General features: G+C 41.0%; 1 protein-coding gene across 8 annotated transcripts in view; it reads left to right on the top strand.

Annotated features, from left to right (window-relative positions):
- BRF1 (BRF1 RNA polymerase III transcription initiation factor subunit) overlaps positions 1-24,277 on the top strand; it is a 178,972-nt gene that overhangs the window by 123,886 nt on the left and 30,809 nt on the right. For 7 of the 8 annotated variants that reach the window (XM_054200636.1, XM_054200639.1, XM_054200640.1 and 4 more), the window contains 4 exons: positions 6,366-6,427; positions 8,620-8,701; positions 8,799-8,854; positions 10,686-10,942. In XM_054200636.1, coding sequence (XP_054056611.1) covers positions 6,366-6,427; positions 8,620-8,701; positions 8,799-8,854; positions 10,686-10,942 — 457 coding nt within the window. Of the gene's footprint in view, positions 1-6,365; positions 6,428-8,619; positions 8,702-8,798; positions 8,855-10,685; positions 10,943-12,330; positions 22,516-24,277 lie in introns of those variants that run through there. The other variant, XM_054200638.1, reaches the window with a different exon arrangement.

The raw sequence follows: 24,277 nt of genomic DNA, 5'->3' as shown, positions 1-24,277 counted from the left end.
TCTATGATTCTATGATATTAGGAAAAAAATTTACACCGAAAGGGTTATCAAACGTTGGAACAGGCTGCCCAGGGAAGTGGTGGAATCACCATCCCTGGAGGTATTTAAAAGACGGGTAGACGTGGTGCTAGTAATGGTTTTGTCAGTGTTAGGTTGATGGTTGGACGCAATGATCTGAAAGGTCCCTTCCAACCTGGACAACTCTGTGATTCTATAAATCCTCTTTCTGCCTGCAGTGGTGTGTACGAGCCCGATGCAGTGACTGCAAACCAGCCAGGGCTCTTCTTCCTCTTTGTTCTGTGGGATGTTCCTATTTTCAACAGACAGGAGTGAGGAAAGAGCTAATGAGCTTGTACATCCCTACTTCTGGACAGGCTTACCTTGCACAGCCGCTCTGTCACGCTTGCAATAGTAGGTAGGGTAAGTAGCGGATATGTGGAATTTCTTTGTATTAGATTGTCTCTCTTCCCTCTTTGCCCGTCATTCGCAGCCTTTTGGGCTTTGCCTCTACAATTCTTACAGTCCAAGCGTGAGGAGCCGGCCAGTGGGCACTTTGCCGTGCCAGGGCTGTGTGTCCTGGTGCTGCCGGGCAGCCCGGCGCCGACCAGCGATGCCTCCCGCCATCCCTCATCGGTAGGAATGAATGTCTCTGGGAAGAAGGGGCCTCACTGCGCCTGGCAGTGTTTGCTTTCCCTGAAGGAGCCAGCAGGCTGGAAACTTGGCTTCGGCTGGAGAGGACCCCTTAACCTTTCCTTGGCAGAAGGAAATAATAAAGTGACAGACTTCATTTATCTTTATGCTGTATGCGTGGCCTCGTGTGCTCCGTATGCTGTCAGACCTAAATCCTGGTGTCAAATTGGCACCATGAAGGAGTAGGCTGTAATTTTCAAGGTGGCTTCAGATACAAGAAAATAAAAAACAGTTTCACTTAAATATGAGGATACACGTCATGCGTTTTTGTGACCTTATTTTGTCAGTAAGTGCAACTAATTTTGCTCTGTCCTTACCCTTTGTTTTTTTGTGATTTACTTGTGTCGTGACAGCACACGATGGCATTGCCAAAGGTGACCGGGGGGAACCCGAGCCCTTGGCAGCCATGGGGTGCATGCTGTGGGGTGGGGGCATGGTGGGGCTGTCTGGGACTGCACAAAGAGACGCCTTATCCTGAGCAATGAGACTGGCAACAGCTTAAAACTGCCAAGATAACCTCCCAGCCTGCTCCGGAGGCTCACAGTAATAAAACTTGCAGTGTACCGGGCTTGTACGGCCCTGCGGGCTCTGCGGTGTGTGGCAGGTTCGTTTGCACACCCATTGATCCTCGTACACTGCGCTTCGTGACGCGCTGCTACTACTGCAGCATTTTCACATCCATTTCTCTTCCCTACCTGATAGCTACGGCACTTTGTCTGCCCTGCGCCGCTGCCGCTCCCCTCCCCATTACCCATGCTTAATGACTGTTCCCTTCACGCCCCTTGGTAAATCAGTTATCTCCCCCTCCAGATGGGTTCTTGTCCCCTCTGATCAGCTAATCAATTATATTCCCATGCAGTTGTGCAGTGCCCTTTTTGACGCTGAGCTTCCGCCTTCCCTTCGTGCTCCTTGCAAAGTGGCACCGGCACCGCTCATCAGATTTAGCTGCAAAAGCCTTTCTGCCCCGTCGGGTTCCTCTGACGGGCTGCGGGAGCTTTCAGTGGCTACTGTTGGTTTTAATCCCTCCCTGGAGAGCAACAATCAGTCCCACTATTTCTGATGCCCTGGGCTCAGGTCGTTCGGTTTGTTTCTTAAGGATTTTTGTTCGTGAAAAAGCTTCTCCCAATTATTTTCAGATTTTGTTGTGCTCTAGCCCCAAAGTATTTCTTAAATGCTGGGGGTGCACAGCGTCTGGCGTTGTGCTGAGTAGGTGGAAGGGTGCTTTGTTTAAATTCTTTCAGCTTTTTGACGGCTATGAAATGGTGCGACAGAGGATGCATTTGCTGCATGGGACCAGAGCACCAAGTGCCTTCTATTCTATCTGCTTCAGAGGATTTCCTGGGAAGTGTTCAGCCTCCATTTCTGTCTGTAAGGAAATCCTCTTATCTGGGCAGAGCAATAAATAGTGCTGCCTCCTGTAATAGAAACAGAAAAACACATTCTTCACGTGGCTGTTTTTAAAAATGTGGGGTTTAAAATATATCGGCTGGAATTATTCTTCTGTAATAAATCCCCATAATAGCGTGCTATGTATACATTTAACTAGCTGCACAGAGGTAGGGAGAGGGGGAGACGGTGTGTTAAGAGAGGGTTTAGCGTGCATTTAGTAATGACAAGAACAGTAAATAATCCTACAGGTTTACAAACCTAATCCCCAGTGTCTGATTGTAGACCTCGTGTCTACTAGAGTCGCTTGGCAAAGACGTTAAAAGGCTGTAAAGAAAGGGCGTTTGGGAGTCTTTATTTTTAAATACTGGGGGAGCTGGCTGGGTGACTGATGGTTTTAAGTAGCATGAATTTAGGTGATTCGGGACCTTGATGGAAAGCTCTAGAAGTGCCTGTCGTCCCCTGCTTGCCATGGAGACGTTGGGAGAGGATGGAGTAGGATGCTCCTCGCTGCCTCGTTTTATGCTCTTCCCGATGGTACTTTAATTTAAGAACTGCATTTGGGGGAGTTTTGTTGCTTTTAATGTCCAACTTATTTTTTGCCTGTGCCCTGCAGTAAAGTGGTTGTTTTTCTTAATAGAAGAAATCCGCGACGTCTAAGAGCCATGCCACGTGATGCCATTGCTTTTAAATAAGCTTTTAAGAGGTTGGACCAGATGTTGGCCACATCTGTGTTTTTATTTCGTCGAACGTTTCATTTTGACCCTTTTATTAAAGGAGAAAATGATCATCTAGAAATTGTTTTGAAAAGTTTAGCAGCTGGGAAGATCTTTCTGGTATATAAAAAAGCAAGGGGTTTACTTTCCATGCCCTGGAGTGAGCCGTATAACATCAAGCAGACGGATATTTACAGCTGGTAGGGTCTACTCATGTTGGAAATGATTGCCATGGAAATTTTCAGATCAAAACGGATGTATTCTGTTTTGAATTGGCATTCCGTAACAAAACATGTATTTTTTTCTCAGTGAAAGCGTTAAAATAGGGGTTTGAAGGCACCTTCTCTTCTAAAAAAAAAGCCCCTCACATTTAATGAATGCCTATCGCCTTGGCAGGAAAAAGGACAACTTGCAGGCAGAGGGATATCCTGCAATTACTCCCTCTACTGCCGTTATGGGGTCTAGGAAATGCTTATTACATATAACTTGCTTCTGGATTCTTCTCTGCAATTTACCAGTTGGAGAATGAGTTTTCCGTCCCTGTTGCTAATTGATCCAATGAGAAAAACTGGCACCTAATTCAGTAACAAGTTATATTTAAAATGACATGTGAAATTGTTCATGGTGCTTGAAATTACGTCATTTTCAGTCTGGTGTATTAGGGCTGTATAAGGGAACAGACACCTACTGTACTGTGACATATTAAATTTTAAACCTCTGGTCCAAAAATATAGCAGGGCATAGGACGAGTGAGGTGTTTAATGATGAATAAAAGCAGTGGCAGCTAGATTTCAGTGGGATATTTTTATTGTTCTTAAGATGCTGTGGCAGTTTTTGCAACGTGTAATTTTGGGATGCGCAGAATTTTACGTGAAGTTGAGCAGTGACTTGAGTCTGGAGTAGTTCTGTCACCACTTCCAAGTTTTGATTTTCTAGCCTGCGATTTTCAGAACTTACTAGTGGTTTCTGAGGTTGGCTCCCTTTTTCTTTGTCCCTTATTCCAAGTTGATATTTTAGTTTATCTCGTGCAATGAATATGGAAAAAAAAAAAAGAATCCTCTCTTCGCTCAGATAAACCAAGTTGAAAATTGTGTTTTTTCCCCCAAAAACTTTGAGGAAACAAAAGGTAGATAGCACAAAGAAGGAGGAGACCATGCTCCCTTCTGTCCTACAGCTTAGTGGTTAAAGCACGTACCCAGCGTATGGGAGACCCAATTGAAGTCCCATTTCTGCATCAACTCCTTCTGACCTAGAGACAGGTTATTCTGGCCTTGCACTCTGCTGTTGAGCTATTTTATTTTGTGTAATGAAACATCTCTTGGACTCAGGTGGACAGTCTCCTGGGAAAGCGTCTCAGACACTAGACTACAGCATTTACTCCTTTCCTCGGTGACTATTTAAGCATTTTGCCCACTGGAGATTTATATCTCGGTTCCAGCAGGAGAGACGTGTCGTGCTGTTTTGCAGGACACCCTGGACTCCCGTGGGTGATGCGGCGTACAGTGATTCCTTGCTGCGCTTTGCATGATCAGTGTTTGCTAAAAAAAATCCAGTGAGTTATAGTAAAGAGGCAGCAAACCGCTGGGATGTACTTTGCCACCTGGCTTTTCCTCTCCAGCCTCCAGCCAGGGCTTGTTTTGCCGTGTCCATGGGTGGCATCCCTGCTTGTCTGCTGGTGGGGTGCCTGTACAAGGAGCTGGTGGCCCTGGTGCAGCAGGTTCTGCTCTTACTGCACTACGGAGAGATGAAGCCAGGAGAAAAGCATGTGTACTGAGCAATTATATAGTTATTATAAAATCTTTTACACTTTTAAAGTATTTTGGGGAAAAAGGTTGTAAAGTAAATCTGGTGCCTGGAACTAAAGTACAGTTAATTTCTAAATGTAACAGCAATGAGATATATTCCTTAAGGCCTTTTCAGTCATACTAGCATCAGATTATCTGAACTGGTAAAATTGATACTACGTTTATGCAACAATTTCAGAAGAAAATCAAAGTGCAGTGTTACGTCATTCCTTATGAAAGGATATTTTCTTTGGGATGAAACCCGTTTTGTGTATGACTTGGTAAGGAAAGAGTTTAAAACTTGCTGTTGGTTGTTTAAGGTGGAGTTTGAGAAGACATTTGTAAGTGCTCGGTGTCTGATACCAATAAATGTCTGTTGAGTTGAGCAGCCAGATCCTTTGCACCACCTCAAGAAGCATCGCCTTTATTCCTAACTAGGTATTTTGGTTGGATTCCCGACCCTGGGGTTTCACACACTTCAGGCAGCTGGTTTAAATGCCTGAGTTTTGTCAGTCTTCACCATTTGGTGCTCTTCGGGCCTCAAGGCTCTGCATTGCCATAACCTGCCATTGGATCCAAGAGCTGCCTCCCACTGGTCCAGCGCCGTGCTGCTCAGGAGCTCGGCTCTGCGAGAAAACACCACACTGGGGAATCAAACCATTCAAAGGTCTTGGTTTGTGGGGAGGCACATCCCCAGGACCGGGGAGCAGGAACTGTGAAGATGCCAAGCTGTTCTGCACCATTTCAGTTTTAATTTGTTATTGCAGATTGTGGAAACTTAATTTGGGTTTGGTGGTTTGGGTTTTTTTTGCAGGTAAACTGGTTAGGCCATCTCTTGTCTAGTCTTGATTAGAGCTAGTGGAGATGACCAAGAGGATTGCTTCATTCCCCAGCATAAGTCTTTGTTGAATAATTTATTTTCATCTCTACCTGGACTACATTAATAGTGTATTACTGCTGTACATTAATGTGATGTGGAAGATCAGGTTTTGCTGTTGTACCAAATTGCCAGTCCCAAATTAGGCCTCAGTTCTGTGCTGTTATGCTTTTTAATGGGTAGAATATAAAAAACTGTGTTTTCAGAAGAAGTCTTAATAAATAAAAAAGTAGAAAAATTACAGTGAAATTATATAGTTTAACATTTGTCTAGACTCTTCCATAGCTTTTAAAAGTTACTTTAAAATTTAGAAATGTTTGAATAATTCCCATTTAACAGAGGGAAAAACTAATACACATCTTTTTACAGAACTGGTGTGAGCTAAGTGGTTCACATGATGATAGATCAGAACCAAGAAGAAAGTTATGATATGACTGTCAGCATGATGTGTTATTCGCTGGTTCACACTGCTTCCCTGAAAACAGAAAATATTTTCTAAGTCATAATTTACAGATGAATCGTTAACCTAAGGCTCTGACAGAGACATTCATGTTATGACGAAAGAAAAATGATCATCTTCCTAAAATGGTTTCCCCAGTTTCCTGCTGAACATTTGTGGCTGTAAATTAAAATGGAAAAAAAAAAAAAGGCAACTGGAAGTGTCCGGGAGATTTTTAGTGCTGAAGAGGACCTACTAATTCCTGAATTTTAAATTAATTCAGTGTGTTGAATTTGGGTGTGCATGTATCTCCATGTTGAAAATACTCAACAATATGTTAAACCTCTTGGATGAACACAGAAGGATGAAAATCTCTGAAGGATGATCATTAAATGTTACTTTACCGTAGAACTTGAATTGCGATTTATTTTGAATAAACATCCGCTTAATTGAGATAATGTTCTTCTCTGTAGGTGAGAATACAGGAGATGGTGAATTAGATCTGAGTGGGATCGACGACAGTGAAATAGATCGGGTAAGGTGCCCTCTTATCCTGGGTGTCTCTGCATTTGGATAACTGAGAAAGACAAAATTACTCTGGTTTGGTTTGTCCTCTCCCCTCACTGCCTCTTCACTCTGATCCATGGAGTGGTTTGAGTGATTTCAGTGATCTGAGTTCATGCAAGCCTGGGAATTTGGTGTTCCTTGCCCATTTTATCTATCTGCGGGCCTGCTGCTGCTGCTCACTCTTACCATACTGGAATAATTACGTTTTAGAATGTCTTTTATTCTGAAGAAGGACTTTTAAAAGTTTGGTGGAGCTCTAACTTAATTATTTAATTAAGATATATTCAACATAGGAGGCTGCCATGGAAACCAAACTGTAAAACCAGCATGTACAGCTTCTGTGTTCTTTCAAAGATTTCTGTAACGTTTTCTGGATTTATTATTATTTGTGTGGCAGTGAAAGATACCCTTTACCTTATAACCTGAATCTGAAAGACAGACAGCTGTGGAAAATGGCTTGCTGAAGGCCACACAGCAGGTCACTGCTTGAACACACGACAGAGTCCGTCTCTCCTGCCTATGAGCCTGATGCCCTCTCCAGCCACTGCGCTGGTTTAAACTGTAATTTGAACAGATAACTCCAATGCTAAAAACTCCTTTTGGGGTACAAAATCATTGAGAGCGATGAGGTTGCATAGGGGTTACTGATCTGCGGAACGATGTTGGCGATGGATGAAGGAGCAGGAAGATGCTCAGCTCGGCTTCAGCCGTGAAGCGGGAATTGCTAGGCTGGGCGTTGGGAGGCATCTCGTTCATCGAGCAGACGCGGTGTGGAGGTAGCGGGGAGGCTGAAGGTTTGCAATATAGCAGGTCCATAACCAATCGCAGGGGAAGAACAAGCACATTTTCACCTCCTCGGCTCTGTGGTGAGGTCATAACTCTGCTTTTATGACCTCATGTTCATTTCCATGGCAATAGAGTGTAATATTGTAAGCCCAAGATTATGATCTCCCTAAAAGCATAAGAAGGATGAATAACTGAGCTAGGAGGAAGCGAGTTTTACTATTACAGCTCACCTTTAATAGAAGCAGATGAAAGAGTGAAAATATTGGTCTGATAAACCAGCACTTGCACAGCTGTTTGCTCGCCTTGTTTGCCCTCAGAGGAAGGACTCCTCACTGCATTAGTTTCATTTGACTGGAGTTATTTTTCTCATAAAATCCTATATGTACATTTTACTTCGGAGAAAATCTCGAATGCTCAAACCCATAAGATAGAGAAATCTCAAATTGTTTTTCTTGCACTTGAGCATAGTTTTACAAGTCTTGGTTCCACTCCTTAAAAAAGTGTCTTGTTTGTGAAGGATGACCCAATTTGTCTTCTCCGTTCTGCAGAATTTCTTCACTCTCAAACAGCATCAGCTGTGAAGAACTGTTGTTTCATGGACAGTTGTGCTAAATACTGCGTTTATTTTTACTGTTAAGTAATTAGAAGAGGAGAACTATCTACCAACCTGCCTGCCTGCTATGTATTTGCTTATTTATCTGTAATTCATCTCACTACTTTTAAGTGTGTTTTACAGCTCCACACCTACTAATGATGTTACCGAGATTAAGTGCAGTTAACTGAAAAAAAAGCCTAGATGTGGTTACTGAACCCAGCTCTCTCAAATCTAGAGGACTAAAACTCCAACAATCTAAGCTTGTTTCATTCACATGGATCTGGCTGTTGAACTGATAATCTTAGTAATTGTGCCTAAACCTTCGCAGAAACCTACCCAGAAGACACATGTTTCTGTTTTGGTAGCACAGGGTTCCCATACTGTTTTGAATTACAGACCACCGTCAACACGCAGAATTACTTGCAGACGACCATGTTTTCGTGGTGCTCTCTCATATCATCTGAAAAAGATCGTAAAAGCAGGATCATTTTAGGTTAATTACAGACCACGTACAATGAGTCCTGGATGGTTGTTGGTCACCCCATCATAGTTTGGAAACCAAGCACTGTTTTTTGAAAACATGTGCTTGTTTTTTGCCAGCTTTAGAAGTTACTAGACACGCTCACTGATTGTCACATCTTGGTCATATTTTCTTTTATTAATGTAAAACATTTAAAAGCAGAATGTGAATTAACCTTGCCAGTGTTTTTTCAATTCAGTTTTGCTCTATGGTTTTCAAGTTGATTTCTGAAAGTAGATAAACGTGTTTTGTCTTTCAGTATATACTTAACGAAACAGAAGCTCAGATAAAAGCAGAGCTGTGGATGAAAGAAAATGCAGATTATTTGAAGGAACAAAAAGGTAAGTATATAGGACTGAAATTCTCCTTTTGGCCGGTGTTGCTGAAAGATGCAGTCTGTGTAATCTTCATGCTGGTTACCCTTTTGTCGTCTTTCAGAAAAGGAAGCAAGAATAGCAAAAGAGAAAGAACTTGGGATTTATAAGGAACACAAGGTATTAAACTGTGTGCTAATTGTGTCTGTCTGAAAATGTCCTGGAAATTCATTATATTTGCTGATCAACTCCCTGTAGAATGTATGGGCATAATGGTACAAGTCACCACTAAACGAGCAAAAGCTATTATTGAAATACAAGACTGTAATTTTTCAGGTGGTGAGTAAAACACTTTCTTGCCCAAACTTTTGTTTTAAGTTACTATTATGAGAAAATTCTGTGCATGGCGAAGTCACAACTGTCTCTTTGCATTTATGATTGCTGTCCTAATTGCTTGCTTATTTAAATACAGGTCTTGAGACATGCCTGATTTTTTTTTAATGTGTGCATGGGGAATTTGTTTGTACTTGCCATAACTTCAGTAGCTTTCTTTGCTCCTACAGTAATGATTTCTTTATGAAGAACTGAACAGAACCTTGTTACAGTCACTTGAAGGAGTATTTTGTTCTACCTTTCATAAAGAACGCGACAGTTATGTTAACAAATGGCATGTCCTGTCTCCATGTTTAGCAGTTTAAAGCAGCCTAATTGGCCGTATATTCACGATTTACAGCATTAGTAGTTCGTGTAATTGAGCAAGTGACAAGTCAAATCTTCCACATGCAACTAAAATCCATGTTAGTTTTTAGTGCATATATCCTCTATCTTTTTTTCTGACTAATGCAAAAGACAGAGTTTCCTACTTCCCTTAGGTATTTCAACAATAAAAACAAAACCAGACAATGAAACACTGTTTTATGCTTCAGAGTTTCTCATTCATCTTGCGCTTACGGAGACATGGCAGTCTACCAGCAATTTTCAAAATTGTATAACTCGTTGGCACCGGCAAGTAGCCCAGACACCCACCTTTTTGTTTGGACAACACAGGAGTTTTTCTCTAACTCTGTATTGTTTCTGACAGCTCGAGTAGAACTTGATTAATATAGTGCTTTCCAATTTCAAGGTAGCACTTGACCCGTGTAGGTAAACAGAGGGGTTATTATCCATTAAAAAATAAATCTCCCGCAGAGCTTGGTGTTAAAACCTTCCTTTGAAAAGGAAAATGCTGAATGAGAAACAGAGGTTCTTTTTTTTTCCCCGGACCTACCCAGGCATCGGACATGGCTAGAAATGTTCTCTGCTGTCATTTCTCTTTGCCCGGCTCTGCGCAGCATCAGCCTCTGCAGCGCAACGCTGGGCTCGGGCTTGCAGCGTTTGCCTGGGGACGGCACTTGCAGGTGACATTGCCACTGCGCTCCTGTCTCCTGCTTCCTATCCGTCGGCGTAAATGCCAGTCCACGTGTAGAAAGCTGCTGCTAATATTCTTGGCCTTTTTCAGTGTGGAGGAGGAGTTGGGTAGATGCTCTCCCACGCCGCATTCGAACTTGACATAAAATGCCATTGCAGTTTCGATACGGAGTTGTCAGTGCTTAGGGGAGTCGTGACCCAGCTTGACTCTAACTTTAAAGGCAATTTTAGCAGGGGAATTTCATTATTTACATTCTGGGTGATGTTATCAGGGTCCCTGTTCCTGTAACAGGAGTTCACTCCATTTTTTTCATGTGTGAGAAATGGCCCACGTTTCTTCTCTGGCAGCATTACAAATACTAAGTAAGGAATTTGTGATAAACTGTGTGGGCATTTGGCAAAAAGCAAACACTTATCTCTTGGAGAAAAGAGACCTCTCGGTCCCGTTGAGTGGCAGGAGGGGGAGCGCTGGCTTAGCCCGGCCGCATCGCCTGCATCCCCGCATCAGCAGCACCTGAGCCAGGACTGCTGAGCTGCAGCTCGCCCTTCTGCTTCACGGAAACTTTGTTTGTATCTACATCACTAATTTTATATTTTAATTAAGCCAAAGAAATCTGCAAAGAAGCGGGAGCCAATTCAAGCCAGCACAGCAGGAGAGGCAATTGAAAAGATGTTAGAACAGAAGAAAATCTCAAGTAAAATTAATTATAATGTGCTAAGGGACCTGAACAGCAAAGGAAGTAACACACCAAAGAAAGAGGATGACAGCACTGATGACAGCACCAACACCAAGAAGCTGTCAAGAAGAAAATCTATTGCCAGTAGGAATATAGCCAACCCTGTAAACAGTGTGGGAAAAAGGTACTGCAATTGTTCATTTATATCTCTGTCTGTGAGACTGTCTCTATGTATCTTTCTGAGCCAGGCAATGTAGGGACTGAAACATTTGTTTGAGGCTAAAATAATGTCGGGCCTCTGTTTTTATTTATTTTGCCTGCAGTGTCGCAGTGGCACCTTATTTATAGTTCACATATCAGAGGTCTGCTTTGGTGTGAATTAATCATCCTGAAGCCAAAAAAAAACCCAAAATCAGTGGGAATTCATAAATGTGAATCTTTCAGCCGGGGACACCTTTTCTTCATATACTCCTGACTTTTGTTGTCCTTCCTTTCTAAGTTGTCTGCATCAGCTGACATGACACTAAATGTTCGAAAGCTTTGGCTTTTTGCTTGATTTGAAAAATATAGTTCCCATCTGTTTTGACAGCTAACTGTTTTGATTAGCTTTTATTTTAGTTTTATTCCAAACTTTTGTTGTTAATTGATGACACGAATATAAAGCTTTAGAGTAAATACGCTTGTTGGTTTTCTGGTCTGCATTTGCAAATGTTTTATAGCGTGATGAAAGCTACTATTTTAATGAGTAAAATATTCGGCTTGCTGGGCAGATTTGTAGTGTGCTGTAAAGTGTGCAAGGAGATTGATGTGTCCTATCTGCAATATTCAACTATTTTATTCGTCTTCAGTTTATGAAATCACGTCGGATGATCATTTGAATCGTGTCTATGTATAGTGATTTCTTACTTAGATGTTATATATTTATTTACTGCCTTAAATACATATTTTTTTTTGCTTCCAGAAGTGTAAGCCCGATGCCACAAGGCAATTTAGGTATTTAATTCTGAAATATAAGATGGTGTCTTTGCTCCATAGTTCAGAGTTTGGCATGCGTTGCAGCTCAGAGCGGGTAAAGGACCGGGGAGGGTGGGAGGGCAGCGAAACTTTTGTAGATGAACAGGAGACGTAGAATACCTGAAAACATGAAGCTGGGAGGGTTAGTAAGGGCACATCCCTCAAAAGCTAAATAAAATAAGGATGACTAGACCCAACCCCCCTATTTTGGCTCCATTTGACAGAGAGGCCAGCGGCGCAGTCTTCAGCTTTGGCTGAGGTGCCAAATGCCAAAGCCAAGGCCAACCGGGATACAGGTTTTTGTAATGTACCAAACATCTTTTCTTTCTTTGCTATACCTTCTTTATTCTGTATTTTACCAAACTAGCTTTATCCTCATTCAACTTCTCACCCTTAATATCAACAGCTTTGCTTTCCAGTTAGGCTCCTCTCTAAGTTGCTACTTAAAGTGATGTCTAATGAGCCAAGCACATAAGTTTTGCACTAGCGAAGGAAAAGTGAAAATGCATTGAGGATTCACTAACAGCATTTAGCCTGTGCTTTATTTGGATTTAACAGGTATTTCTAATAAAATATAGCTGATTCAGTTGTCTGAAATGAAATGCTGTGATAGGACGTAGGAGCTGGTCGGGATCCTGGTTGCATTTCAGAGCTGAGGAGTAACATCTGCGCTTGAGCTGCTTCGCCATGGCCAAACCTTGTCACTTCTGAGGTTTGCAGAAATGTTGGGCACTCGGAGCTCCCATTGAAGTCAGCATGTTAAACCCTTAACAGGTGTTAAACTCTTTGGAAAATCATGCCATAAATATTTAATTTGACAGTGGTGCAACTTGAAAAGGTTTCTAAATAAATACAAATCAGTATTTTCCAAAAGCAGCTAATAAAACATGTTTATTTTTCCTCTTGAGAGCTTAAAGTACGTCCTTAAGATGCGTAACAGAGTTTCCTGATGATGATTAGCAGATCTCGGATACAATGAATTTTGCAGCAGAACACTTCAGAGGAGGTTGGGGATACATGCAGATACGTGAGTTAAGAAGATTTTGCACTCCAGAAGCAGGCCGTGTTCTTTCTTAAATAATATCAAGGACTTGGCAAACCATTAGTTGGACTTTTCTTTTTCTTACAATTAGGGATTTATGACATAATTTTGATTTTTTTGCTAGTAGTCTAAATGCCATGCCTTTTAAATGGCATGCATAAATGTCTGTGTTCTGCATTGTTCTTATATGCCATGCCTTTGTTCAGCATTGTTCCTCTGAGAGGTGAATGGCTAAATACTTTCCCAGCGATATAAAAATCATGGTAATTTATATGCAATTAATAATAATAAAACCCTGAACATTGCTCATTAGAAAATGAATGAAGCGCATAATGTATCTTTTTCCAGGAGGCATTTGCAGGGATCTTGCTAGCCATTTTGGTTTGCAGTGATTTACAGTCCTGCTTGCTTATCTTTATATGTCTTAAATATTTAGTAAACTGCATTTGACTGCAGTAGCACCTTGCATAACCGTGCTTTGATCCCGTCCTTTAAGTTCATCAAAGTTATGGTCAGATTTTAAAGAGCTACTGATTTAGTCCTGATCTCAACTAGAAGGTAGGACAGTAGACACTTTTTTTTTTTTATAAAGAAATCTCTTTATTGCTTTCCTTTCTCAAGCCAAGATTTTACATGCCTCACCAGGCTTGGACAGATGATGGAGCCAAGTTTGTCATGTGTCTCAGGAATCATCTTCATATACAGTATGTAGCACCCTGGAAATAGAAACTTGATCTTCATCTTTCTAATTGTCCCTTGCTATAAAATACACTGTTATGTCTGGATAGAGGATTTCAGATTATCTCCAAAAAAATGGTTACCCCAGCCAGACATGGTGCAATCTCTGGATGGTTTTTCTTTTTTTAATATGACATGAACGAGCAGTTACAGTGTTAATCAGTTAAAATATTGGAGAAGCTTTTGTTTACTGATGTGATAACGATAAGCAAATCTTACAGTCTTGTAAAAAGTTGTTGATTTGCAAGAAATTTATAGAGAGCTGGAATGCTAAGCATGGTCCCAGGAACATGCTTAAACCACATATTCTTTCGGTTGGTGGCCCTTTTAATATAGCTTTGTTTCTACAAAATCACTTAATGGTTAATTGTATTTCAAAGATGATGTAGTTTATTTACATATTGTTTCATAAAAAATCCTGATTTTGAAAACTCAGAAATGTTTGGTGTTTTCTGAAATTTTGTTAGGAAGGCACTTTGAAAGCATTCTTCCAAAGATCATGCAGATTCCTCCTTTTTAGATAAGTAGACATTATAGACGTCAACGTTTTCAGAAGCAAACTGCATTTTTGAACAGGTTTCTTTACTGTGAATGCTGTGCAACTTTTTCAGTTTTAGAAGACGACATGCTTTTCTCGGTCACATCTCCCAGAATTATACTGAGGTTTTACTTACTGTCAAGATGGTAGGAGACTGGTAGGAACTTTTATGTTTTGTAAATGTATTTCATTAAATTTCCTAATGCATTTTTGTTCCAGTGTGTGTGACGATTGGTGCTTTCATAAGCAAAAGCTGTTTCGTTCTCTGTGTGTTAGAGACATGGCACGGTGGATGTTACCATAATAGATGTTGCAACTTTAATTTCAATTACCAGTTGCACAGTTTATCTTCACTGATGTCTTCTGTGCGTATGAAGCATAAGAATAATAAGTTGAACTCCTAGAAAAGAACAACTGCCACTTCGAGCTGCGTAAAATCTGAACTCCAGTTAGAGCTGTGCCACGTGCTGGAGCTCTTCAAGCCCAATGAAGAGGGGGTTTAGGTCTGGAAGCTTTTGGTTAGAAGCTTAATAATTTATTTTATATTTACTTAAGCTGAATCTTACAACATTACTTGTAAAGTGAAATGTGTTGTACCAAGAAAATGTGGGAACAAGAAAGCTTTCAAGTCACTACTTTTTAAAAATTTTAAGCCTATTTATTGTTATGTGCTTGAAATTGGTAATGATATCAGAAAAGACAGGATAAATTATCAGGGGAATAAATGTGTCAGGTTAATCTCCTGAAGAATTTGCCTTGGAAGAAATGAAGCAGGACTGTGAAGCACAGCTGAACCCGTTGTAATGAAACAAGGTTGTTCTGAATGGAAGCATATGAATATATAATAGAAAACCAAATCATGCTTGCTATGAGCATGACAAAAGCCCTTGGTAGAGATTTCAGATTTGATTAGATTTGGAAATTCACCTCCAAATTCTCTCCATGGTCTCACTTGTATTTATCAACCATCCGTTTTGCTGGCACAGGATGGCACATGGCTCCACCTGTGCGTCGGAGCCATGGGATCTCGATATAGCGAACCGTATGTTTGCAGATCCAGGCACTTGCTGCTCAAGTTCCTGCCCTGGGATGCCCACTTTGAATTTGCGTCTGGTCCAGCTACACTTTTGTTGGTGTCACGACTGCAGAAAAATCCCCTGTATTATTAGGGTTAATGTGTGAAATTCTTTTCTACACCCTAGTGTTCGGCATCTCGTTTGACCTGATAAATTACTTGATGCTTTCTTGGCTCTAATTGGAATCACATGCCCCTGTGGGGGTAAAGTAGGGTCAGAAGCCTAATTTAGGTGCTTTGGAGGAGCCTGATGATGCCATGCTGCAGAGGGAACCCTGGGGAGACAGGGTCACTGCCCGCCCCTAGCTCCCCCCAGCTCTAGCCCTCATCTAGAGCGGGCCCTTTCTGGTGTCTGGGATGGGAATATTACTCCATAAAGTAGAAGTTTGTTTCAATCGCATTGTCTTTGCAAGATTATTTTTGGTAACTTTGTGGGAGGAAGGAGGCATGGGGTGCTATTTATGACACCCAGCCTGAAAAATGTCTCTTCACTTGTTGGTACTGCGGATGTCCAGCAGAACCTGTATTTCTTTCTCCTGGGGAATAAGGAGGGAAGAAGCCCCAAACCACCTATTACCCTCACATCCAAGATCACTGATAACGATAAGCCCTTTATCTGCAGTTTTATGGTTTAGGCAGGTGGAATTGGTGTGCTTAGTGCTGTGCTGTGCCGTGTCCTGGCTGGGTGTTCCTAACTCAGCTGCAACTCAGAACATCCTATGCTTATTCTACATTGGCCATGGCTTATCATTTATTTTTATAAACCCAAAGCAAATGGGTTTTTTAATGGACAATATTTTTAGTTTATTTTACGTTATGAGACTGGTATTTGTGCAGGGGAGGAGCGTGAGCTCGTTTTCCAGGTTACTTAGATCAATCCAAAACGGCGTGAAACAAAGCTCAGCTTGAATAATCGAAGGGATTCCTGGGTGTCTGAAAAACCTTTATATCGGTTAGACCCAGGTGATTATAAAGGTTAAAGCACTCTTCATTCACTGTGTCAAGAAGGGAGTTGTTGTTTCAGAACCTTTTTTAATTAGGAAAAATTACATTGCAGTAGTGGTTTAAAAATATGGGAATGGGTATTTTAGAAGTTCATTGACTGCAGCTGATGCAGTGGAGTCTGGTGGGCTGATGGGCGTCTGCAGCAAGCCCTACAGGTGAGTGGTTTGCGATGGAGCAGAGCTTCTGAAGAGAGACAAGTCCCTGTCTTGGGCAGATATGAAGCTTTTGAGAGAGAGTCTTTTCCATACTAATGCTGGTGGTATGCATTCTCTGTACAAATTGGCCCTTTGAGATGGGATCTGAAGAGTATTTTTGTATGCTTTAATTTTTCCACCGTATATTTTTATTTTTCAGAATTGCCTTCAGCTCTTTGTTTAATTTACCTTTGATATCCTGTTTTTCTCTCTCTGCTTTGAAGTCTGTTACATGGCTTGGAATTCATGTGTATTTACTCGAAGTGGGATATTAAATTTTATTTCTTGTCTTGTGCTGCTTCAGGCCTTCTTTTTATATGTGACTAACGTGCTAGCACCGATTTCCTACCTGAAATAAAATTTCTTACAGAAGATACTGGTAGTACTTGTTGAGATGGTAGTTAGGAGTTTCTTCCATAGCTTAATTATTATTTGATTGGTATTTTTGGTGTTTCCTCTGGAAGCAGTCTCATGTTGACTACGGGATTAACTAGGCTGTGATTCCTGGGTATGAATGCACATGTGGGAGCTTTCCCGTTGAGCGCGTGGAGTCAGCTTTTGGTCTGAATATTGATGTATGTGGTAAATAAATTCTCTAACTGCTTTGACATAACTGTTTTCTTATGTGATCTGCGCTTTGAGAATTTCTTTGGAGTGTAATTTTATGTGTGTTCATGCTTTGCTGTGGTATATAATCATTTAAATCAAAGGTTAATCAAAATGATTAGTTATTTTGAACAGGAAAATGGTGACATTTGATAAGTACCTCCACTTAAAATAAATCTTACCAGTATTTTCCAGTCTTGTAACTTTTAGAGGGACAAGCTTATACAAATTATGTTTAGTATTTTATTTACAAAAATCAAAGCCAAGAAAAAAAATGAACTCAAGACTTCCAAGGTTCTGCTTTTCCTGTCATCCATCTGCCTTATTAAAGTGAGTTGTACGGGGAAAAGCTTTACAAATGACCTTGAAGGGAGCTGACACACGCATTTATTTGTTCACAGTTGATTTGAGGAGTTGATCTAGTAAAGCCTGTAGTAACGTTGTAACCTGGCTAATGCTGCAGGTTACTGCTGTTCATATGAGCTAAGAAGCCTTTTGTATTAAGGAGATAAATCAGAGGCAAGAACAGGAAAGAAACCTATCTGACCCAACGTGTTTTAAAATGAGTGTGTGTTTTTAACTTCTGAATGCTAAAATGTGATGACCAGCAGCCTTTCCCTTTTTAAGCGAGGACGCAGGAGGAAAAAGGGATTGCTTCTATGCATGGCACCACGCTCCTGAGCTGACACAGAGTTAAGCAAATGCCATCACTGAGAGACTGGGGAGGCAGGAACCAGCACACTGTCAGGGGAATGGTGTGGCAGGTTATCCCTTTACCCTCAAATTAATTTCTCTTGACAGTGACATAGGACAGAAGAATGGAGAAAGATTATTTTTTTTTACCCCCAAAAAAAGGAAAAAAAACCCCAACCAGTTCCCCAAACCCATCCTTCCAGAAGCTGGCAGGTGTTTGTCAGGGTTTGATGTTTATTCTGGTTACTCAGGCTATTTTGAAGATCGATTCCCCCTGATACCAACGATAGCCTTTTTCTTTCACATCTGATGGACTCGATACCCCTGAAAATACAGCTGCATTAAACTCTGAAACAAGTACGGGTAGTGTTTCGCATGGCTGTGCTCCATAATGTGGAGAAAGGAGCTCCTTCCCAGCCATGGCTCGGCACAGCTCGTGTCCCCAGCCTGCAGGGCCTGGGAACATTTGGGCTGCTGCTGCAGGAGCTGCTTCTGCCACTGGCTCCCGAGTGACTGCAGCAGTTACTCCAGCAGCCCCGCACTTTCCTCTCGCACAGCATTGGTTTGCTGGGATGAGGTTACCAGGAAGCTCATTCCTTCATCCTTCGTCCCTCAGTCCTTTCCTTCCTCCTGCAGGAGGTGAGTTACAGAGTCATTTCCCCCTTTCACGCCTCTTCTGCCAGTGAGCTGAGAGAAGTGAAGTTAAAGGTTTTCTAGCTTATGTTGCTAAAATGGAGTATTAGTATTTTTCCTAAGAATCTGGGTATTGGAGTCATTCATTTTTGAGTACTGGACTAAAATGCCAAAATTTCAGTATGGCAACTAACCCACCTGTATTTTCACTCTGTAATACATAATTGGAGAAAAATTCCCCTGGAATAGCTTAATGATAGGAGAAATAATGTAAAGAAGCCTTCTCGGTGTGAACTGTACCAATTTATGTGAGTTCGGTGATGCTGCAAATCATCTCTAGTTGTACATCATTCATTAAGAGCGTTCAGATTTTATAGTACAGGCATTTGATGTTGTCAAAATTTGGTTTAGTGTAAGGATAAGGGAACATGGTCTGCTGGGACTGCAGAGGAGTGTTCCTGAGCTGTCATTTATTTGGACTTATGAGAACCTATGAGAAACGTATGTAAATAAACCCTTCAAGACTGGGTGAGGACCCATCTAGACTCGTGCAGGTGTTTCAGCAATAACAAGCATCTGCCAAATCCAGTACTTGGTTCCATTTACACAAAATGATTAGAATGCCTTCAATTTAAAACTAAAAAGGCATTGATCTGGCTCGACCTCGTGGACCCGACCCAGGTCAAGTCGTCTTATTGTTACAGCAGCCTTCTTGTTTGTTTAATATAAATTGGAGATTGCTTTTCCGCCTCCCACTCATGAAAATTGTCTCCTTGTCAGATTCCAGGGGAGGTCGGTTGGGCAGCGCAAAAATGCAGAGGGGGTTTTTTTGTGACTGTCTGAAATAATTTCGTCTTGCGTTTTAAGTCCAAATAGGAGCAATTTTAGCCCAGAAGATAATTTTGTGTGACAGTTGGATTGCGAGTGCCTTGTTTATCTATGTTCTCATTTTCAGGCTGGTTATAAGAAAATGCTCTGCGAGCTTTTTTCTTCCAAATTACGCTCAGTGGATCTAATGGGGGACTTAATATACATATGTATGCGCAGTGTCTTGAACTTTAATAGTGTGTTAGCAAAAATAGTTATATGTGATGTGGGGGGTGAGGAGTCTGGGAAGAAACAAAGAAATCTGAAGTGTTATGGCTCTTGTTATCAAACCCTCGTTATCAAAGGTGCCCGGCCTGCTGTCATGGCTGGAAGTGCTTCAGCGCTGTGAAATGCTCGTTCTCAGTCTGCAGATTTTTCCGATTTATTTCTTTGTGTTTTCACGGGTGGAAAATGATTGGTTTCTGAATTGATTTTCCTTTGACCCTAGTCCAGCAGGATCTGCTTGTTGATCTTTACAGTATCTATCTGCTCATTTTTTTAGTGTAAACCGGGGGATGTGTGTTAGATTTGCAAATGAAGTTGAGTCTGCAGTGAATATTTGTTAAATGTTGAAGTAAATCAAATGAAACAAACAAATTAACTTTTTCTCACTACAGTATGGCATATGTTATTTTACCAAGACTGATACCCAAACTAGGAGAGCAGTCACACGAAGCTTCTTGTTTCTTGATGTTTGCACGCATTGCCAGAGAGGACAGCTGGCAGTCATTGTGTGGTTGTGACTGCAGTTCTTTCACCGTGGCTGGCTAAAGTGGTGGAAAGTTAGAGCAGTTAGTTGCAAAACTTGAAACTATGCAAAACTCTGTGTGTTCACATAATATTTAACAGCATCTACATAATAGTTTTAAATTGGCCAGTGTACTATAACTTAGTCATGTATGTAAGTGCTATTCCATTATCCAGTGATGCTTCTGGTGTGCTGACTGATTCCAGTTTTACCTTGCTGCAGTTGTTACTAAATATGGGATGAAACATACTGAGATAACTTCCAAATGTGGTCTTGGAAGATAAATGCAGCAAATTTAACTTTTTCTTCCGTTGTTGAACTTCCAGTTTATTATGAGTCAGAAATTTCCGCCCAGCATTTTCCCCTTCCTTCAATGCAACACGGCAATAGAGATTGAACAAACCCCTTGCCATGTTTAGGATACGCAGGAACCAAGGTAACTTCTCCCAACTGCTGTAGGGCAGCCCATCTCCTTCTGTCATGTAGACTTCTTTGTGACCCAGAAGGAAGGGAGGAAACCACCGGCTTCCACATACATTTTCCTCTCCCACCATGTGTTACACTTGAAAAGAAACCTGTGCTGCTACAGAGGTGTGATGGGAAGGTACAGAGTAGAGTATAGCGTGTGTGGACCTCAGGACCTGCAGTCCATCTCCCAAGTGCACGTGCAAGTGGAGAACCTCTCACCCTAAGTGTCCTTTCAAGGCATCACCTGGCTTAGCAGCTGTCAAAAACTGCCGTAGACGATTTGAAATCTTTCCATTCAAGCAGGACTGTGATAGCTGGCAGGGAAAGGATACAATGAGGCCATTACAGCCCGCAGCGTGACATGGGGCGATAGATTTGAAATCTGTATGGATATTCAGAGTTGAGTGCAACCTTGCTCAATTGGAGCACTGGAAGATGCTTGTACATTGAGAGCGCTGTCAAGTCCTGTACAGAATAGACGTGTTGGGCATGTATTTAACAGTTGGTCGTCTCCTTATTCAGAAATGGTTTTAGACACGGTATTTATGTGAAAGAAATACATGCTGCTTTACAGCATAGTGTTCTTTTAAGAAGTTATCAACATATTTAATCCGAGTGTTTTGAGATCTGAAGTATGAAGGACACGCATACAAATTCTGAAGCGGAATGAAGTGACTGGCATATTTATTTTGTGAGGTTATCTTTGCATGTCTAGAGTGGTGACGTGGTAGTTTTAAGAGAAAAATGGCTTTGTACACTTCTGCACAGATTTTATCATGTAGCAGTAAAGACACAAAATAATTTGGAGTCCTAACTAAAACTATTGTTGCTGAAATTGAGCGAGACAATCATCAGATTAAAGCTGTAGTTGAATCAGTCAGTCATCTGATGAATTAGTAATGGGGATTAAATTCAACAGTGAATCAAATGATTAGATGAAGAGAAGCAAAGACAGAAATCAGGATGGGTTAAAACATATGACTAGTTATTACATGGCAGTAAGTCCAGATACCCAATGAGCATCGCTTGCTGCCTGGCTCGTGGAGGCAGAGATGGGGCCTTCCAGTTTGTGCTTTAGTAAGATACCTTAAGGGTTAATTCTGTGCCTAAATGTGCTACTTGGATGAAGGTGTTTTAGATGATTGTTCTTTTTCCATTTCCTCCCAAATGAGCTGCGTGCAAGCAATATTGGCTTAAAAAATTGATATGCAAATATAGCACGTCTTAAACATGTTTGCACTTTATTCATACCTTTTGAAATATTACAGAAAAAAAATTGATGGGAACAGAGTAGAAGAAAGGTGAACTCCTTTGTGTAGGTTGTTTGTGGAGCAAGATGGGTAGGAGAGCAGTTTGGGTTGCTGGTGTTGCTGATGGATGCCTCCCGCGAGCTTTCTCTGGGTATTCCTACATCAGGCTGTACCTTCTGAGGTCTCTCCTTCTCCTCCTCCTCTTCCTCCTCCTCCTCCTCCTCTTCCTCCTCTTCTGGACAGTGTCCAGGAGATTAGGATCATTGATGGCTCTCAGTGATTGTAGCAGTGCAAAAAAACCTACCTTTTGCTGATGTGTTCATTTATGATGCCGCCTCTCCCACACCTCTTCAAATCTTCTCAACACTTTGGTGAAGTAGGAGCTTTCTTTGCATACAGCCTGGTCCAGTCCAAATGTGATTTTGACCTTTGGGCAATCTGGAATATAAAAAATTATTGGACCTTACTGTCAGATTTTATATAACTTATTTTTATTTTTAAAGTCAGAATATATATAGTCCAAAAGTATAAGAGAGAAGCTTGCTGAAAAAGCTTCAGTCTCATAATAAGAAAACTTCAGACTACATATACCCTAAATTTCCTTAAATCCCTGTAGGAATAGAACTGCTTTTTATCCATGCATCCATATTTTCATTTTCCTGTTATTTCTTAAAATATTCTTGTTCCTTTTCCCCAGAAAAGCATTGGGGTAATGAAATAATTTGGTTTAACTGGATTACATATATGGATCTTGTATGGCTCAGATAGACCGTGTCATACATTTCATGAAAATAAACATAAATACTGATTCATCAACTCTAAAAGCATGAAATACTTAGTTCTGTTCTATTTAAAAAAAAAAAAAAAAAAAAAAAAAACAAACAAACCACAGAGGGAGGGGAAGCGTGACGGGAAGAAAAGACAAAGAAAGGACTAATTAAGGATTTAAAGCCACAGGGGTTTGGAGTTTTTCTGCAACTACTGAACTGAGTCCAATGTAAAGTGTAGTTTATTTAAGCCATAAAAAATCATTAATTCTATATAATGCAAAGTAGCTTCCTGGCAAGTGACTGACTAGCTAGAGAGGTCTTGGTTGGAAGAGAAAGGTTTCTGTAAAAATTAACCTCATCTCGCTGACCTTTGCCGACCCTGGCTGCCTCTCTCTTAGTCTAACCTGAAGAGATTAGAAAAACCCTTAACATCAAAAGGGGCCGTAGACACTGTTGTCTCCCAGAGTCCCATTGTGTTTAGGAGTGATTTATGAGGAGGCAGCAGCCTGTCTGCTCCGCAGCCTTCACCCGCTGGCACCAGCAACGCAGCCATGGCTGTAGGTTGGGCTGAGGATCTCAAACCCTGCCCTGGAAGAACAATGCGCGGCTCCCAGCATGATGGATGGGAAACCCATTCCAGGATTCGTTTGTCCAAACTTGTTTGAAAGATTTGCTGGTTTGTTGTTGTGTTTTTTTTCAGGTGCTTCCTGTATTTTATCCAGGAGTGGATAAATAACTCCTATTTTGTTCAACTACAGAAAACACAAATGTAATTAAATCACATCGAAAGTTTGTCTTTCAGCACATGGTAATCTTCAGGTTCTGGATTTATTTTATAGATATATGTATGTGTGTAAATATATATAAACACAAGTTTTACAGAAAAACATTCTTTAAATAGCTGTTGGAGGAAAATGCAGGTTTTGTGCATTTATTTCTGTGTAATCGGGAGAATTGTCAGAGAACATTTCTAAGATCCAATGATTACTAGGGCTGTAGTTTTCTATTAGCTTTGGCTTGCAATTTAAAATTACCCCTTAAAACATAAGGAGGTCTTAGATTATGAAGCAGTAGGAAATCCTGAGATCCAAGGCGTTGAGTGGGCTTGCAGTATAGTATATATTCATTATTTTGTTGCTCCTTCAGTAGCTCACGGGTATTATGTTAACTTTTTGGTGAAGACCAGACACTAGAAAACTCAAGTTTATGGTTCGGCCTTTGCTGATAGGATTTGCAGTTCAGGGAAGTCCAGATTTAAGGTGTTTTTTGCAGAGAACTTGCGAGAGGCCAGCCGCAGTAACAGATGCATTTTTGTCTAAATTACTTTCCCTCTGTTTTCAATTTCAGTATCTGCTGATTTCATTTGAAAACCCATTTTAAAGCAAATGAAATAGCTAAGACTTTTTCTATCACAGTAATCAAGACCTTTAATACCCTACATCTTTACAGACCACTGTTTTAAGAGCTGATGTTTGTGGTGCTGTTGCCTGTGCTGGGCAGGGTGCTGGGCCTACACTGTGGGAGACATGGTGGAGCTGAGGGTATCATCTGTATTAGGCTCTAGTTTCAAGTAATATTAAACGTTGATCAAGATTTTCAGGCTTTTATTGGAAGACTTATCTTTTACTAAAGCGCTCTCAACAGCAGAACTTCTCTTGCCTGTGTGCCCCACATCACAGCTCCAGAGATATCTGGCAAGCTTCCAGTTTAAATTCACTTAACAGGGTAAATCTGAAGTGATTTAAATGCTCTCCGTTTACCACCGTAACCAAAGGGTCAAAGCCAGGAGCTGTAGAAGCACTAATATTCAAGAGAGTTTTTAAAGACTAATTTAAATGTAGCTGCTTTAAAAATGTCATTATGATGAGAATGCTTTAG

The sequence above is a fragment of the Rissa tridactyla genome, chromosome 4 (genome assembly GCF_028500815.1).
Source record: "Rissa tridactyla isolate bRisTri1 chromosome 4, bRisTri1.patW.cur.20221130, whole genome shotgun sequence".
Classification (NCBI taxonomy): Eukaryota; Metazoa; Chordata; class Aves; order Charadriiformes; family Laridae; genus Rissa; species Rissa tridactyla.
Note: the sequence above shows the minus strand (reverse complement) of the source record. Positions and strands in the feature narration are given on the sequence as shown.